Below are 19936 nucleotides of genomic sequence, written 5' to 3' on the forward strand. Positions count from 1 at the left end.
GGTAAGAGTCATTCAAATAACTATAACATATAGAACATGCTACAAGTTTTCCAAACAATCTGTCACTCCTAATTGCTAAATCCGGTGAAATCTTATACGTCTAGTCTCTTACGTGAATGAGCTAAATAATATTATTTGATATTGTACGGTAGTGTGATGATAATTTCACACATAAGTCGCTCCTGAGTATAAGTCGCTAACCCGGCCAAACTATGAAAAAAACTGCGACTTATAGTCCGAAAAATACGGTAGTATGTGCGCTGTAGTCTTTGCTATGTAAACTTAAAACTATAATCAATCAATCAATCAATGAATGTTTATTTATATAGCCCTAAATCACAAATGTCTCAAAGGACTGTACAAACCACTACAACTGCGACATCCTTGGAAGAACCCACATAAGGGCAAGGAAAACTCACACCCGGTGGGACGCCAGTGACAATGATGACTGAGAACCTTGGAGAGGACCTCATATGTGGGCAACCCCCCCCCCCCCCCCCCCCTCCCCCTCTAGGGGACCGAAAGCAATGGATGTTGAGCAGGTCTAACATGATACTGTGAAAGTTCAATCCTTAGTGGCTCCAACACAGCCGCAAGAGTTCAGTTCAAAGCGGATCCAAGACAGCAGCGAGAGTCCCGTCCACAGGAAACCATCCCAAGCGGAGTCGGATCACCAGCGTAGAGATGTCCCCAACCGATACACAGGCGAGCGGTCCATCCTGGGTCCCGACTCTGAACAGCCAGTACTAAAGTGAAGTCTGTCTGGCGACACGGCTGCTGCAGAGATATGGTGGAAATAATTGATAAAAGAATCACTAACATTACTGCAGAATATATCAGTTAGGACAATCCATAGTTCAATCCATTTTTCAAGAATCACAAAATACTGAAATGCATAGTTTTGAGCATTTTCAAACTACTAAAATTGTGTGTAAAACAAATAATAGTCCACGACTTTATCAAAGTGTGGTTATCAATCAAGATTATTTGATAATTTTATTCTAAAATGGTAATACTAACCGTCGGGTGTTTTACTGCGGTTATTATTTAGACCATTTATCTTACCTTAGTCCCAAGTAATTCTGATGTAACTTTCTTTTTCAATGTCATTGAATTAATTTAAATATGACCATGTTTGTGTGTGCTGCAGTGAAACGTGACATCCAGGCTAGCGATGAGGAGGCTCTGCGTGTTAAAGAGCAAAGCATCCTGGAACTGGGTGGACTGCTGGCCAAGACAGGACAAGCTACAGGTAAGCACAACTGTAGTTACAAAAAAATGTGTTCTTTGATTACATCATTGTGTTGTGTAATCATTTAGTCATGTTCATAATTCATACAATGGGAAACCTTCTGACCGGAAGGTCGGAAGTTCCACTCTCGAAATCGATAGCCTTTTTATCCCTTGTTGACCTTGTTATAATGCCGATACCAAATCTTCAGGCTTTAATGTTGTTTCTCAAATCAAAAATATCGATACTATTTGAATAATGTCTAAATATCTGTGTATATGTGTATATTAGGGTTGTATGGTATACCGGTATTAGTATAGTACCGCAATACTAATGAATCATATTCGGTAATGTACCGCCTCTAAAAAGTACCGGTCCCCCAAACGGGTTCCACACGAACATATGAAGTATCCATCCATCCATCCATTTCTACCGCTTATTCCCTTTTGGGGTCACGGGGGGCGCTGGCGCCTATCTCATCCGCCTATGCTAAAGTCTTAACAAGCTGCTCTGCTCTGTTCTGCCTCCGTCTGTACACAGCACCCTGCATTGTCCCTCCCACACAACCATCTGATTGGTTACAACAGTAGCGATAACAAGCCAATCAGCAGTGCGTATTCAGAGCGCATCTAGTCAGTGCTTCAGCGTCGAGCAGATAGGTGTTTAGATAAAGTTAAAGTACCAATGATCGTCACACACATTCGTGGTGTGGTGAAATTATTGTCTGCATTTGACCCATCACCCTTGATCACCCCCTGGCAGGGGAGGGGAGCAGTGGGCAGCAGCGGTGCCACGCCCGGGAATCATTTTTTGGTGATTTAACCCCCAATTCCAACCCTTGATGCTGAGTGCCAAATAGGCACTCAGCATCAAGGGTTGGAATTGGGGGTTAAATCACCAAAAGCAGGGGAGCAACGGACTCTCTCCAAATTATACTAAACACTTCCAAGTCAACTACTTTCTAAACATCACTATGAGCCCGTTGACCTTCAAGAAACAAACTCACTCGCAGTCCTGGCTTTAGGTGAAGGCTGGTTAGCTTTTAGTGTAATGTTAGCTCATTTTGCGGTGTGTGTGTGTATGTGTGTTTTGGACAGTGTTGATTGAGGTGTGTTGAAGCAGCAAAAAAGGACATTATGTTAAATGAAGAGTTTTTGTATCTGATAGTGTATATAATAATGTAAGTGCATCATATAGCCTACATGAACTCCATGGTGTTCAGGGATGAATAGTCTCTCCTATTGTTATTGTACTATTTTTTCAGCTATAGTTACATTAATCATTAGTAATGTAGCAGCCTAGTTTTGAATGGCAGGGTCCCTGCTATCACATGTTGATACAAATATAACATTTACATAATAAAAAATCAACTACAGGCTTCCCCAATGCTGTAATAAATTAAGCATGATGAGTAAACTTGAAACTGTTTAATGTTGCACTTTTTATATGTAGAAGAAAAGTTGTCATTTTATTTAATCCAAGCAACAACTAGAGGCAGTTTAATGTGGATTAACGTGGGCAGAATTTTTATAGTGTTCCCAATGTTAAAAGGATCAAGCCATTGTTTAAAAATTTGGTAAATAAACAACCAAAATATTTATATTTTGTTGTTTTCTTACTGTACCGGAAATAAACCGAACTGTGACCTCTAAACCGAGGTAGGTACCGAACCGAAATTTTTGTTACCGTTACACCCTTAATATATATATATATATGTATATATATATATATATATATATATATATATATATATAAAAATCAATACGAATCGAATCGTTTACGGTGTGCGATTCAGAATCGATTCTCATTTTTAAAAAATCTATTTTTTAAATTAAATTTAAAACTTTTTTTGATTTATTTTTTATTTTTATTTTTCTATCAATCCAACAAACCACTACACAGCAATACCATAACAATGCAATCCATATGTATAATATAATATAATTAAAAAACGATATTTTTCCAATTCAAAACGATTTTGTATTCATTCAGTACATAGGATTTCAGCAGGATCTACCCCAGTCTGCTGACATGCTAGCAGAGTAGTAGATTTAAAAAAAAAAAATAAAAAGCTTTTATAATTATAAAGGACAATGTTTTATCAAGTGATTGCAATAATGTAAATTTGTTTTAACTATTAAATAAACCAAAAATATGACTTATTTTATCTTTGTGAAAATATTGGACACAGTGTGTTGTCAAGCTTATGAGATGCGATGCAAGTGTAAGCCACTGTGACACTATTGTTCTTTATTTTTATTTTTATAAATATCTAATGATAATGTCAATGAGGTATTTTTAATCACTGCTATGCTGAAATTATAATTAATATTGATACAGTTGTTGATAATATTCATTTTTGTTTCACATAAACTTAAACTCAATTCAACTTTTGGTTTGTTCTGTATCGTGTTTGTGTCTTCTCAATTGCTCTGTTTATTGCAGTTCTGAGTGGTGCTGGGTCAGGTTTGGTTTTGGAATTGGATTGTATTGTTATGGTATTGTTGTGTAGTGGTTTGTTGGATTGATAAAAAATATAAAAAAAATAGATTTTTCAAAAATGAGGATCGATTCTGAATCGCACATCGTAAACGATTCGATTCATATTCAAATCGATTTTTCCCCACACCTCTAATATATATATATATATATATATATATATATATATATATATATATATATATATATATATATATATATATATATATATATATATATGTATATATATGTGTGTGTGTGTGTGTGTGTGTGTGTATATATGTACATATATACTATTAAAATAAACAAAAACATAAAAGTGAAATAAAAAAGCTTAAAGGCTAAATGTAATTTAGAAAAAGTTGCAACGTTGACTAATAAAACAAAGCTGTTTTTTTTTCTTTCAAACTGTCATTGCTCAAAACATAATACTGAATCAAAATCAATGTTATTATGAATTATTGACCTATCCAAGGTTCCCATTACTTCACATCAAATATTCCACTAAGAAAAATATTTTTGGTGGAAGATTTAGCAAATTTGTTACATAATTAATCAAAAAATGTATATTTTGTTGTTTTCTTACTGTACCGAAAATGAACCGAACCGTGACCTCTGAACCGAGGTACGTACTGAACCAAAATTTTTGTGTACTGTTATATATATAAAACACATCAGCCTGTAATGTGATTGCTCGTCTACAGTTACATCACACAACAACTAAACAAAAGCTTTATTAAAAAAAAACAACCTTTAAACCTCTTATTTTACCTGTACTATTGACAGCTCATCATTTTCTCTCTGCCTTCAGAGCTTGGTGGTCTCTTGAAGTATGTGCGACCATTCCTCAACTCTATCTCTAAGGCCAAAGCCGCCCGACTGGTCCGCTCCTTGCTCGACCTGTTCCTGGACATGGATGCTGCCACAGGTCAGGAAGTAGAGCTTTGCTTGGAGTGCATTGACTGGGCCAAGGTTGAGAAGAGGACATTCCTCCGACAAGCTTTGGAGGTGAGAAAAACTCAAATAAAGAGAGAGAAAGTAGGATTGAGTGGTTAGTCGATCCATCAAACAGTTGAAACAACTTTTAAAACCTTTATCGTTGATGTTGAAATATATTTTTAATGCGATGGAAGACCCTCTCACTAACTGACCTCATTGTCTAATTTGCATATTTGGCTTTATGCATAATAACGTGATAGTTATTGACACTATGGGAGAGAGGAATAACCTTTGAGGGAGGTAAAAATATTGAGTAAAAAACATAACAAGCAAACCAAATAGTGATTCCCAAGAACCATAATCTATTCATGGCAGCGGGGTTGTGGCTGAGGCAGATGATGTCCTCATATAATTGACTCTATTTTAAAAGAAACAGGCTAATATTGCAATAATTCAAAAACAAATTTTTATCATTAGTTATTACTATTACCAAATCTTTGGGTAATGGATGTATAGTAATGATTTTTTTTCTGGGTATTAAAGAAGTGCCAATCGTTTTGCTGCCGATCAATTTCGGCCGATTTTCATGAAAAAGTTTGTGATAGGCCACTGCTGATGTGTGTATTTTTTTAATGACGACCATAAACACAGATCCCGTTTGACTGACACCATTTTTTTGACTAAGCAGAAAGCAATTAAGCTAATTATGTGTCTCCATACACAGTGTGTAGCTGATCCCCTAGATTAATAGTTGGAATCTTTTATTAGGGAAAATAAACTTAATTTGTTTTAGTTCCTTAAGTATAATTATCACGTACCATTAACACTCTAGGACGAGGCTAAACACCGAGAGCAAGCCAGGAGCAGGCATGCCAAAAGCAAAGCTAACGTAGCTTGAAACAACACAAAGAAATAAATGCTTGGTAAAGTTTAAGAAGTATATTAATATGAGTTCAACAGAGGATTATACAACAACTATTGGTGTGTAAGCACTGTCACAGTCAGTACATGACATGTAAGAGGAGGGCGGATCAATCTATACCACAAATAGTATCACTATATAACGGATGCAAGAGTAATTAAATGGGTATTTAAATTTTTTAAATAATTTTGTTGTTCATTTTGTTAATGTTTACAAACTTACAAAATAATTCCCTGGACACAAAAATACTTAGAGGTTAAAATAAATGAGTTTGAGATAGTAATTCTTACTTTTGTTTAGTTATCGTGTGCTATTAACTTGGATTTTCTCAATTGTATGTAATAAAAGAGAATAAGGAACTCGTTGAAATATTGTTAAATGTTAATAGCAACTAGAGGTGGAAATCTTTGGCCACATCACGATTCGATTATGAGTCAGGAGCTACTATTCGATTGAAAATTAATTACTGATGCAGCTTTAATTTATGTACATTGATGCAGTTTTACATTTATTTTTGTGTCACTAAATAAGCGTTTATCACATGCAACTTTTAAACAATTCATTAGTGGAATAAGAAACAGTTAAAGGAATTCCCACATTCATTAAAGGCCTACTGAAATTAGATTTTCTTATTTAAACGGGGATAGCGGGTCCATTCTATGTGTCATACTTGATCATTTCGCGATATTGCCACATTTTTGCTGAAAAGGATTTAGTAGAGAACATCGACGATAAAGTTCGCAACTTTTGGTCGCTAATAAAAAAGCCTTGCCTTTACCGGAAGTAGCAGACGATGACGTCACCGGTGTGAGGTCTCCTCACATCCTCACATTGTTACTAATGGGAACCGAGAAAACGAAAATTTACTATTAATTTGAGCGAGGATGAAATATTCGTGGATGAGGATATTGATAGCGAAGGACTAGAAAAAAAAAATAAAAGAAATAAAGTAAAAAAAAAAAAAAAGGAGATTGCATTGGGAGCGATTCAGATGTTTTTAGACACATTTCCTAGGATAATTCTGGGAAATCCCTTATCTTTCTATTGTGTTGCTAGTGTTTTAGTGAGTTAAATAGTACCTGATAGTCGGAGGGGTGTGTCCACGGGTGTGTTGTCGCCAGTGTCTGAGGGAAGTCACGGCAGCTGCATGTAAGGCGCAAGCTCCGCAGATCTCCGGTAAGAGGCGACTTTTTACCACAGTTTTCTCACCGAAATCTGCCGGTTGACAAGTGGTCGGGATCCATGTTCGCTTGACCGCTCTGATCCATAGTAAAGCTTCACCTCCGGGAATTTTAAACAAGGAAACACTGTGTGTTTGTTTGGCTAAAGGCTAAAGCTTCCCAACTCCATCTTTCTACTTTTACTTCTCCAATATTAATTGAACAAATTGCAAAAGATTCAGCAACACAGATGTCCAGAATACTGTGTAATTGCGCGATGAAAAGAGACGACTTTTAGCCGCAAGTGGTGCTGGCTAATATGTCCCCTCCAACCCGAGACGTCACATGCACGCGTCCTCATTCCGCGACGTTTTCAACAAGAAACTTTGCGGGAAATTTAAAATTGTAATTTAGTAAACTAAACCGGCCGTATTGGCATGTTTTGCAATGTTAATATTTCATCACTGATATATAAACTATCAGACTGCGTGGTCGGTAGTAGTGGGTTTCAGTTGGCCTTTAAGTTAATGAAAATGTGTGCAAAACTGGACCATAAGTGCCTTAAAATAAGGAGCTGGTCGGATCTGTCAATGAGATATCTCAGCTCCTCTGAGAGAGATAAGCGGTAGAAAATGGAAGGATGGAAATTTACTTTCATGCTATATTTTTATGCACCGACGGTGGAACTTCCATTTACCTCCCCACATCTGTGGCCCCTTCCAAGGTTTCTCATTTTCCCATTGGGTTGAGTTTTGTCTTGCCCTGATGTGAGATCAGAGCCGAGGATGTCTTTGTGGTTTGTGCAGCCCTTTGAGGCATTTGTGATTAAGGGCTATAAAAGTAAACTTTGATTGATTAATCGATTTTTACATCCTCAAGTGAGTCGACTTTTTACTTGACAAACTGAAAACAGCAAAGCACACTTCCGCCTTCACGATAATAGCGTGGTGTGCCATATTTAGTTTCAATCAATCAATCAATGTTTACTCATATAGCCCTAAATCACTAGTGTCTCAAAGGGCTGCACAAACCACAACACAAACCACTACGACATCCTCGGTAGGCCCACATAATGGCAAGGAAAACTCACACCCAGTGGGACGTCGGTGACAATGATGACCCAGTGGGACGTCGGTGACAATGATGACTAAGAGAACCTTGGAGAGGACGAAAGCAACGGATGTCGAGCGGGTCTAACATGATACTGTGAAAGTTCAATCCATAATGGATACAGCACAGCTGCGAGAGTCCAGTCCAAAGCGGATCCAACACAGCAGCGAGAGTCCCGTTCACAGCGGAGCCAGCAGGAAACCATCCTTTGACTGCACTAACAAAATAAATGTGTCAAAAAAGTACTTTACACAAGCATAATGTACTTAAAACACTTATTGATATATTTAGACAATTACAATGCTTTGACCTAAAATACTCGTCAAAGTTGTCCAAAGATGTATTGCACCAATAAATGTGAGGATGTTTGCATTTAATTGAATTGTATTCGACACAAAAAGTGCACACTCTCTGGTGGTAAAATAAGTGTAAAAAGGAAAAAAACTGAATTAAAAAAAACCGGTAAAAAATAATTTTATTGGTGTTTTTTGTGTTGCTATTATTTAAATGTATTGTTATTGCTATCATTATTATTATTTTGCTTTTTATTGTTTTTTCTTTACTAATTTATATCTGTTTTTTAACGCTATTTGAAGTTGAGTTTTGTTGGTACAATAAATACTTATATTTTCAAATTAATGAATAATCGTGTAATTAATCGTGATTACAATATCAATCAAAATAATCTTGTATATTATATTTGCCATCTGTTACAATGCATTTCTAGTTTACTGTCGCGCTGTACAGCACTTTGAAACATGATGGTTTATGTTTTGGTCTTAAATACACAATTCTCCTATCTTCTTTTCTCCATAGGCTCGGCTTATTTCACTCTATTTCGACACAAAGTCTTACCAGGAAGCTCTACAACTCGGTGAGTGTCGTGATTCATTTCCCTACAATCTCCCGTCTTTACCCTACAGTATGTTAGTAAGCTTTTTCTTATGCAGAACTGTGGCACTTTTTGTGATTTTGTTATGTGTTATGTTTATTTTCCACCTCCAGGCTCCCAGTTGCTGCAGGAGCTGAAGAAAATGGATGACAAAGCCCTGCTGGTGGAGGTCCAGCTGTTGGAGAGTAAAACATATCACGCCCTCAGTAACCTGCCAAAGGCTCGAGCTGCGCTCACCTCAGCCAGGACAACCGCCAACGCAATCTACTGCCCGCCAAAACTACAAGCAGCTTTAGATATGCAGTCAGGTATAAAGCAGAAGAAACCAAAATGTATTAAAGTTAGATTTACCAGTCAAGAAAAAGCTTCTGGAGATGGTGATTTGGCGAAATTAACAATGGCAAGATGCTTTCTACTGTCCTTCACTGCTGTTTGCCTAATATCAATATGTGTATTTTCAAGGGATCATTCATGCCGCTGGGGAGAAAGACTGGAAGACGGCTTATTCCTACTTTTATGAAACCTTTGAGGGCTACAACTCCATCGACAGTCCCCGAGCCATTACAGGACTCAAGTATATGCTGCTCTGCAAAATCATGCTCAACGCGTAAGTGATGCGGTGCTAGGTTGGACACACCTAAATTCAGCAACATGCTTTGCATCGTGCAATACAGCATATTGTCTTCACGTACAGCACAGGCCAAAATTTTGGACACACCTTCTCATTGAATGCGTTTTCTTCATTTTGTCACCGAAGGCATCAAAACTATGAATGAACACATGTGGAGTTATGTACTTGTTGAACTAACTGAAAACATGTTTTATATTGTAGTTTCTTCAAAATAGCCCCCCTTTGCTCTGATTACTGCTTTGCACACTCTTGGCATTCTCTCGATGAGCTTCAAGCACACCTGTGAAGTGAAAACCATTTTAGGTGACTACCTCTTGGAGCTCATCGAGTGAATGCCTAGAGTGTGCTGAAAAAAAGGGTGGCTATTTTGAAGAATCTAGAATACAAACCATGTTTTCAGTTATTTCACATTTTTTTTGTTAAATACATAACTCCACATGTGTTCATTCATAGTTGTGATGCCTTCAGTGACAATCTACAATCTAAATAGTCATGAGAATAAAGAAAAAGCATTGAATGAGAAAGTGTCCAATTTTTTGGCCTGTACTGTAGTGGGGAAACTGCTAAATGTAGTGTACAGTGGAACCTTGATTTACAAACTTGATTGGTTCTTAACTATGGTTCATAAATATAGAAGTTTGTATAGTGAAGCAGAGTCACCATATGAAACAATTTTGAATTTAAACAAATATGAATAATGGGTTACAGCTTCTCCTCTCTGAGCTGCCACCTTATCGTGGTAGAGGAGTTTGCGTGTCCCAATGATCCTAGGAGCTATGTTGTCCGGGGGCTTTATGCCCCCTGGTAGGGTCTCCCAAGGCAAACATGTTCTAGGTGAGGGATCAGACAAAGAGCAGCTCGAAGACCTCTATGAAGAAAAGAAAACATGGACCCAGATTTCCCTCGCCCGGACGCGGGTCACCGGGGCCCCCCTCTGGAGCCAGGCCCGGAGGTGGGGCACGATGGCGAGCGCCTGGTGGCCGGGCCTGTTCCCATGGGCTTACCACCCATAGCAAGGGCCATAGAGGTCGGGTGCAATGTGAGCTGGGCGGCAGCCAAAGGCAGGGCACTTGGCGGTCCGATCCTCGGCTACAGAAGCTAGCTCTTGGGACGTGGAACGTCACCTCACTGGGGGGGAAAGAGCCTGAGCTAGTGCGCGAAGTGGAGAAGTTCCGGCTGGATATAGTCGGACTCACTTCGACGCACAGCAAGGGCTCTGGAACCACTTCTCTCGAGAGGGACTGGACCCTCTTCCACTCTGGCGTTGCCGACAGTGAGAGGCGACGGGCTGGGGTGGCAATTCTGGTTTCCCCCCGGCTTAAAGCCTGCACTTTGGAGTTCAACCCAGTGGACGAAAGGGTACCCTCCCTCCGCCTTCGGGTGGGGGGGACGGGTCCTGACTGTTGTTTGTGCTTACGCACCAAACAGCAGTTCAGAGTACCCACCCTTTTTGGGTACACTCGAGGGAGTACTGGAAAGTGCTCCCCCGGGTGATTCCCTTGTCCTACTGGGGGACTTCAACGCTCATGTTGGCAACGACAGTGAAACCTGGAGAGGCGTGATTGGGGAGAATGGCCGCCCGGATCTGAACCCGAGTGGTGTTTTGTTATTGGACTTTTGTGCTTGTCACGGATTGTCCATAACAAACACCATGTTCAAACATAAGGGTGTCCATAGGTGCACTTGGCACCAGGACACCCGAGGCTGCAGTTCCATGATTGACTTTGTAGTTGTGTCATCGGATTTGCGGCCTTATGTTTTGGACACTCGGGTGAAGAGAGGGGCAGAAATTTCTACCGATCACCACCTGGTGGTGAGTTGGCTGCGATGGTGGGGGAGGATGCCGGACCAACCTGGCAGGCCCAAACGCATTTTGAGGGTCTGCTGGGAACGTCTGGCAGAGTTTCCTGTCAGAGAAAGTTTCAATTCCCATCTCCGGAAGAACTTCGAACATGTAACGAGGGAGGTGCTGGACATTGAGTCCGAGTGGACCATGTTCCGCACCTCTATTGTCGAGGTGGCTGATCGGAACTGTGGCCGCAAGATAGTTGTGCCTGTCGGGGCGGCAATCCTAAAACCCCTTGGTGGACACCAGCGGTGAGGGATGCCGTCAAGCTGAAGAAGGAGTCTTATCGGGTCCTTTTGGCTCATAGGACTCCGGAGGCAGTGGACAGGTACCAACAGGCCAAGCGGTGTGCGGCTTCAGCGGTCGCTGAGGCAAAAACTCGGACATGGGAGGAGTTCGGGGAAGCCATGGAAAATGACTTCCGGACGGCTTCGAAGCGATTCTGGACCACCGTCCGCCGCCTCAGGAAGGGGAAGCAGTGCACTATCAACACTGTGTATGGTGCGGATGGTGTTCTGCTGACCTCAACTGCGGATGTTGTGGATAGGTGGAAGGAATACTTCGAAGACCTCCTCAATCCCACCAACATGTCTTCCTATGAGGAAGCAGTGCCTGGGGAATCTGTGGGGGACTCTCCTATTTCTGGGGCTGAGGTCGCTGAGGTAGTTAAAAAGCTCCTCGGTGGCAAGGCCCCAGGGGTGGACGAGATCCGCCCGGAGTTCCTTAAGGCTCTGGATGCTGTGGGGCTGTCTTGGTTGACAAGACTCTGCAGCATCGCGTGGACATCGGGGGCGGTACCTCTGGATTGGCAGACCGGGGTGGTGGTTCCTCTCTTTAAGAAGGGGGACCGGAGGGTGTGTTCCAACTATCGTGGGATCACACTCCTCAGCCTTCCCGGTAAGGTTTATTCAGGTGTACTGGAGAGGAGGCTACGCCGGATAGTCGAACCTCGGATTCAGGAGGAACAGTGTGGTTTTCGTCCTGGTTGTGGAACTGTGGACCAGCTCTATACTCTCGGCAGGGTTCTTGAGGGTGCATGGGAGTTTGCCCAACCAGTCTACATGTGCTTTGTGAACTTGGGGAAGGCATTCGACCGTGTCCCTCGGGAAGTCCTGTGGGGAGTGCTCAGAGAGTATGGGGTATCGGACTGTCTGATTGTGGCGGTCCGCTCCCTGTACGATCAGTGCCAGAGCTTGGTCCGCATTGCCGGCAGTAAGTCGAACACATTTCCAGTGAGGGTTGGACTCCGCCAAGGCTGTCCTTTGTCACCGATTCTGTTCATAACTTTTATGGACAGAATTTCTAGGCGCAGTTAAGGCGTTGAGGGGTTCCGGTTTGGTGACCGCAGGATTAGGTCTCTGCTTTTTGCAGATGATGTGGTCCTGATGGCTTCATCTGACCGGGATCTTCAGCTCTCACTGGATCAGTTCGCAGCCGAGTGTGAAGCGACCGGAATGAGAATCAGCACCTCCAAGTCCGAGTCCATGGTTCTCGCCCGGAAAAGGGTGGAGTGCCATATCCGGGTTGGGGAGGAGACCCTGCCCCAAGTGGAGGAGTTCAAGTACCTAGGAGTCTTGTTCACGAGTGAGGGAAGAGTGGATCGTGAGATCGACAGGCGGATCGGTGCGGCGTCTTCAGTAATGCGGACGTTGTACCGATCCGTTGTGGTGAAGAAGGAGCTGAGCCGGATGGCAAAGCTCTCAATTTACCGGTCGATCTATGTTCCCATCCTCACCTATGGTCATGAGCTTTGGGTCATGACCGAAAGGATAAGATCACGGGTACAAGCGGCCGAAATGAGTTTCCTCCGCCGTGTGGCGGGGCTCTCCCTTAGAGATAGGGTGAGAAGCTCTGACATCCGGGAGGAACTCAAATTAAAGCCGCTGCTCCTCCACATCGAGAGGAGCCAGATGAGGTGGTTCGGGCATCTGGTCAGGAGGCCACCCGAACGCCTCCCTAGGGAGGTGTTTAGGGCACGTCCAACCGGTAGGAGGCCACGGGGAAGACCCAGGACACGTTGGGAAGACTATGTCTCCCGGCTGGCCTGGGAACGCCTCGGGATCCCCCGGGAAGAGCTAGACGAAGTGGCTGGGGAAAGGGAAGTCTGGGTTTCCCTGCTTAGGCTGTTGCCCCCGCGACCCGACCTCGGATAAGCGGAAGAAGATGGATGGATGGATGGATGGGTTACAGCTTTGACAAAAGTCCAATTTTGAGTGAAGGTTTGTACACTATGAACACAATATGAAATGCTACACAGTACACTATTTCAAACAAACATAACAAGGTAGTGATTAATCTACTTTCTGAGTAATAGAGAACTGACGAGAAAGTAGCAGACACACTGCAAAAAGTCAGTGTTCAAATACAATTACAAAAATTAAGGGTATTTCGTTTGAACTGAGCAAAATTATTTGCCAATTGAACAAGCAAAGCTGGCTTGTCAAGACTTTCCAAAACAAGTAAAATTAGCTAACCTCAATTAACCCAAAAATACCTTAAAGGCCTACTGAAACCCACTACTACCGACCACGCAGTCTGATAGTTTATATATCAATGATGAAATATTAACATTGCAACACATGCCAATACGGCCTTTTTAGTTTAATAAATTGCAATTTAAAATTTCCCGCGAGTTCTTGTTGAAAACGTCGCGGAATGATGACGCGTACGCGTGACGTCACAGACTGTAAGGAATTATTAGCGCTGCACCAAACACTGCTAAAAGTTGTCTATGTTCATGGCGTAATAACACAGTATTTTGGACATTTGTGTTGCTGAATCTTTTGCAATTTGTTCATTTAATAACAAAGACTATAAAGAACAATGCTGTAGGTGGAAAGCGGTGGATTGCAGCTGTCTTTAGCACCGAGACACAGCCGGTGTTTCTTTGTTTGTTGTGAAGCGTTAACACGGAGCGGTCAAGCGAACATGTTTTCTCTACGTCAACCAGCATGTTTTTGGATGGGGAAATTGTGATCTATATCCTACCAGAGAAATCATTGGATTATTCGTCCTCCTGCAGTAGCTGTTTAAAAGACAGCTGTGAGCTTGGCTCCTCGGCTTCTCTCTGAGACACTTCGTGTTCACCACAGCCTTCCGATCTTGAGGTATGTCTTTACAATCTTTAAAATTTCACTAAAACACCATTAAAACAATAAGCAGATAAGGGATCGTCCAGAATTATCCTAGTTAATGTGTCTAATTACATCTGAAACGCACACACTGCTGCCGCCCGGAGCCGTCGCTTTTTTTAATTTTTGAATTTTTTTATTTTTTCTCTAGTCCTTCACTATCAATATCCTAATTCACGAATCTTTTAGCCTCACTCAAATTAATAGGGAAATTGTCGCTTTCTTGGTCCCAATTGCTCTTACTGCTGGTGACTCCCATTAAAAACAATGTGAATACGTATGAAGCCCTGCAACTTGTGACGTCACGCGCACATACTTCCGGTAAAGGCAGGGCTTTTCTATTAGCAACCAAAAGTTGCGAACTTTATCGTCGATGTTCTCTACTAAATCCTTTCAGCAAAAATATGGCAATATCACGAAATGATCAAGTATGACACATAGAATGGACCTGCTATTCCCGTTTGAATAAGAAAATCTCATTTCGGGAAGCTTTTGGGCTGTTTTGGACTGATAGACGCGTGCGTGCTAAACGTGCTAACTAGCATGGGAATACGTCGGCGGCTACATCCAGCGGCCTGTGAAGCAGGGGAGTCTAGTAGCAGCGGGGGCCGTCTACGGAGCAAACGCCAGCGGTGTGATCGGAAACGCGGATGCCGAGCGGGGCTAAAAACAAAGCAGAAGGCTAATCCCCACAGAACACCACTTCCCTCCATCCTGAAGACGGATTTAAATGGAAAATGCGAGACTACTGGTCTGGGTAAGGAGTCAGTTAAATTAGAACAAGTTTTTTCTGCTTTGAGTGTTTCAGAGTTGGACATGTGTTTTACTGAGGTGGCTAACTATGATGCGTGCAGTTTATCAAAGCAACAAACAAACAATCGGAAAATTCCCGTTACTGAGGTGGCTAACCATGATGCGTGCAGTTTATCAAAGCAACAAACAAACAATCGGAAAATTCCCGTTACTGAGGTGGCTAACCATGACGCGTGGAGTTTATCAAAGGAACAATCAAACAATCGGAAAATTCCTGTCGTATCAATTCCTAGATATGGTCGTAACTTTACTAAATGCACTGGGCATAATAAACACAACATTATTAATATTGCTACTACGGATAATTTGATCAAAAATTCCCTAAAACAGCCCACTACCTATAATATAGGTTTTTTAAACATAAGATCATTGTCTCCTAAAACGTTGTTAGTTAATGATATTATCAGAGACAACAATCTTAACGTCATCGGTCTCAGCGAAACCTGGCATAAACCAAACGACTTTTTTGCGCTAAATGAGGCATGTCCTCCTAACTTTACACATGCGCATATTGCCCGTCCGCTTAAAAGGGGTGGGGGGGTCGCACTAATATACAACGAAAACTTTAACCTTAGTCCTAACATAAATAATAAATATAAATCGTTTGAGGTGCTTACTATGAGGTCTGTCACACCACTGCCTCTATCAATGAATTCTCAGAGTTCGTTGCTGATCTAGTGACACACGCCGATAATATAATCATAATGGAGGACTTTAATATCCATATGAATACCCCATCGGACCCACCGTGCGTAGCGCTCCAGACTGTAATTGATAGCTGTGGTCTCAGACAAATAATAAATGAACCCACGCATCGCAACGGTAATACGATAGACCTAGTGCTTGTCAGGGGTATCACCGTTTCCAAAGTTACGATACTCCCGTATACTAAAGTATTGTCCGATCATTACCTTATAAAATTCGAGGTTCAGACGCATGTTCGTCAAACTAATAATAATAATAACTGCTATAGCAGCCGCAACATTAATACAGCCACAACGACAACTCTTGCTGACCTACTGCCCTCGGTAATGGCACCATTCCCAAAGTATGTGGGCTCTATTGATAACCTCACTAACAACTTTAACGACGCCCTGCGCGAAACCATTGATAACATAGCACCGCTAAAGTTAAAAAAGGCTCCAAAAAAGCGCACCCCGTGGTTTACAGAAGAAACTAGAGCTCAGAAATTATTATGTAGAAAGCTGGAACGCAAATTGCGCACGACTTGAGGTGCACCATCAAGCATGGAGTGATGGTTTAATAACTTATAAACGCATGCTTACTTTAGCTAAAGCTAAATATTACTCAAATCTCATCCACCGTAATAAAAATGATCCTAAATTTTTGTTTAGTACGGTAGCATCGCTAACCCAACAAGGGACCCCTTCCAGTATCTCAACCCACTCAGCTGATGACTTTATGCAATTCTTTAGTAAGAAAATTGAAGTCATTAGAAAGGAGATTAAAGACAATGCGTCCCAGCTACAACGGGGTTCTATTAACACTGATACGATGGTATATACGGCGGATACTGCCCTCCAAAATAGTTTCTCTCGTTTTGAGGAAATAACATTAGAGGAATTGCTACAACGTGTAAATGGAATAAAACAGACAACATGTTTACTTGACCCTCTTCCTGGGAAACTGATCAAGGAGCTCTTTGTATTATTAGGTCCATCAGTGCTAAATATTATAAACTTATCACTCTCCTCGGGCACTGTTCCCCTAGCATTCAAAAAAGCGGTTATTCATCCTCTTCTTAAAAGACCTAACCTCGATCCTGACCTCATGGTAAACTACCGACCGGTGTCTCACCTTCCCTTTATTTCAAAAATCCTTGAAAAAATTGTTGCGGAGCAGTTAAATGAACACTTAGCGTCTAACAATCTATGTGAAACCTTTCAATCCGGTTTCAGGGCAAATCACTCCACGGAGACAGCCCTCGCAAAAATGACTAATGATCTATTGCTAACGATGGATTCTGATGCGTCATCTATGTTGCTGCTCCTCGATCTTAGCGCTGCTTTCGATACCGTCGATCATAATATTTTATTAGAACGTATCAAAACACAAATTGGTATGTCAGACTTAGCCCTGTCTTGGTTTAACTCTTATCTTACTGATAGGATGCAGTGTGTCTCCCATAACAATGTGACCTCGGACTACGTTAAGGTAACGTGTGGAGTTCCCCAGGGTTCGGTCCTTGGCCATGCACTCTTCAGCATCTACATGCTGCCACTAGGTGACATCATACGCAAATACGGTATCAGCTTTCACTGTTATGCTGATGACACCCAACTCTACATGCCCCTAAAGCTGACCAACACGACGGATTGTAGTCAGCTGGAGGCGTGTCTTAATGAAATTAAACAATGGATGTCCGCTAACTTTTTGCAACTCAACGCCAAAAAAACGGAAATGCTGATTATCGGTCCTGCTAGACACCGAACTCTATTTAATAATACAACTCTAACATTTGACAACCAAACAATTAAACAAGGCGACACGGTAAAGAATCTGGGTATTATCTTCGACCCAACTCTCTCCTTTGAGGCACACATTAAAAGCGTTACTAAAACGGCCTTCTTTCATCTCCGTAACATCGCTAAAATTCGCTCCATTCTGTCCACTAAAGACGCTGAGATCATTATCCATGCGTTTGTTACGTCTCGCCTCGACTACTGTAACGTATTATTTTCGGGTCACCCCATGTCTAGCATTAAAAGATTACAGTTGGTACAAAATGCGGCTGCTAGACTTTTGACAAGAACAAGAAAGTTTGATCACATTACGCCTGTACTGGCTCACCTGCACTGGCTTCCTGTGCACTTAAGATGTGACTTTAAGGTTTTACTACTTACGTATAAAATACTACACGGTCTAGCTCCATCCTATCTTGCCGATTGTATTGTATCATATGTCCCGGCAAGAAATCTGCGTTCAAAGGACTCCGGCTTATTAGTGATTCCCAAAGCCCAAAAAAAGTCTGCGGGCTATAGAGCGTTTTCCGTTCGGGTTCCAGTACTCTGGAATACCCTCCCGGTAACAGTTCGCGATGCCACCTCAGTAGAAGCATTTAAGTCTCACCTTAGAACTCATTTGTATACTCTAGCCTTTAAATAGACTCCCTTTTTAGACCAGTTGATCTGCCGTTTCTTTTCTTTTTTTTCTATGTCCCACTCTCCCTTGTGGAGGGGGTCCGGTCCGATCCGGTGTCCATGTACTGCTCGCCTGTGTATCGGCTGGGGACATCTCTGCGCTGCTGATCCGCCTCCGCTTGGGATGGTTTCCTGCTGGCTCCGCTGTGAACGGGACTCTCGCTGCTGTGTTGGATCCGCTTTGGACTGGACTCTGCGACTGTGTTGTATCCATTGTGGATTGAACTTTCACAGTATCATGTTAGACCCGCTCGACATCCATTGCTTTCCTCCTCTCTAAGGTTCTCATAGTCATCATTGTCACCGACGTCCCACTGGGTCATTATTGTCACCGATGTCCCACTGGGTGTGAGTTTTCCTTGCCCTTATGTGGGCCTACCGAGGATGTCGTGGTTGTCTGTGCAGCCCTTTGAGACACTAGTGATTTAGGGCTATATAAGTAAACATTGATTGATTGATTGATTGATATATTCTCACTAATAACAACTGTACCACTATATGAGTACGTATTTTCTCTTATTCCATTAAAAAAAACCAGGAAAGTCCATTTGGTTGTCATCTGTTTTAATATGAGACACAATTGTGTCAAAGTCATGATTGTTTTTTTCTACATGCTTAAAAGAAGAAATTATTACTTCTATAAAGGTAGTTTTATACTTGTGAGTGTTGATGACAAAGCTTTGCAACAGTTGATATTCTAGTTTCAAGCATGTTTTACTCAATATAGGTCATAAAATCTCAGCAACAAGCTGTAATATCTTACTGAGATCATTTAGGACCAAAACACTTAAAACAAGTAAAACACTCTAACATAAAATCTGCTTAGTGAGAAGAATTATCTTATTAGACAGAAAATAAGCAAATATCACCCTTATTTGAGATATTTAATCTTACTTAGATTTCAGTTTTTGCAGTGCAGAGGGAGAGCAAGGGAAGAGGTAGGAGTGTGTTTGTTCTGTGGAAGTGGTAGGGTCCACTCTGGAACAAGAGAAGAGATATTGTCTTCTACTCTGCTGTGATATTTCTTTATTATTCTGTTCTGGTATCTTTTCCCAGAAAATTTCGGCTTCATCAGAATTAAGACTTGTAGTGGTTACGTTCTGTTCTTTGCCGTGGTCATGCTTGTGAGTGCCATGAATGTACTCTTTTTCAAATAGTCTTTTTTTTTTTTTTTTTTAACTCCACAGCGTTTTCCTCCTTCTTTCCACGCTGGTCTGTTGAGTTTTTGGGCTTCTTATTGAGTTAACAAAATGGACTACACTTGTCAAAAGGCGAAAAAACAAAGAAAAGGCACACATGCTGAATTGTCGAGATGTGACTTCTCCTACACAGCAATGTTTCGCCCAGTTTTCTTGCCTGCAGGCGCCTGAATGAAGCGTTTGTCCACAGAGACATGATTCGCACATAGAGCCATATTTGACTTGATCGAAAAGTTTGCAAATCGAAAAGTTTTCATATAGAGGCGTTCGTAAATTGAGGTGTCACTGTAGTTGAACAACAACTGCTACTGTAAACGGTCACATTCCAATTGTAATGTTTTTGGTTTCAGACCAGAGGATGTCCAATCCCTCATCAGTGGCAAGCTTGTGCTGCGGTATGCTGGCAGACAGGTAACCCTTTCT

The 19936-nt window shown here is 41.6% G+C and overlaps 1 protein-coding gene across 2 annotated transcripts in view; it reads left to right on the top strand.

The window, feature by feature from the left end:
- LOC133541075 (26S proteasome non-ATPase regulatory subunit 11A-like) overlaps window positions 1-19936 on the top strand; it is a 42039-nt gene that overhangs the window by 9074 nt on the left and 13029 nt on the right. For both annotated transcript variants that reach the window (XM_061884161.1, XM_061884160.1), the window contains exons 2-7: window positions 1151-1252; window positions 4521-4717; window positions 8657-8714; window positions 8846-9040; window positions 9195-9339; window positions 19864-19924. In XM_061884161.1, the coding sequence (XP_061740145.1) occupies window positions 1151-1252; window positions 4521-4717; window positions 8657-8714; window positions 8846-9040; window positions 9195-9339; window positions 19864-19924 (758 nt within the window). The remainder of the gene's footprint in view (window positions 1-1150; window positions 1253-4520; window positions 4718-8656; window positions 8715-8845; window positions 9041-9194; window positions 9340-19863; window positions 19925-19936) is intronic.

This window comes from Nerophis ophidion, linkage group LG23 (assembly GCF_033978795.1).
Source record: "Nerophis ophidion isolate RoL-2023_Sa linkage group LG23, RoL_Noph_v1.0, whole genome shotgun sequence".
NCBI lineage: Eukaryota > Metazoa > Chordata > Actinopteri > Syngnathiformes > Syngnathidae > Nerophis > Nerophis ophidion.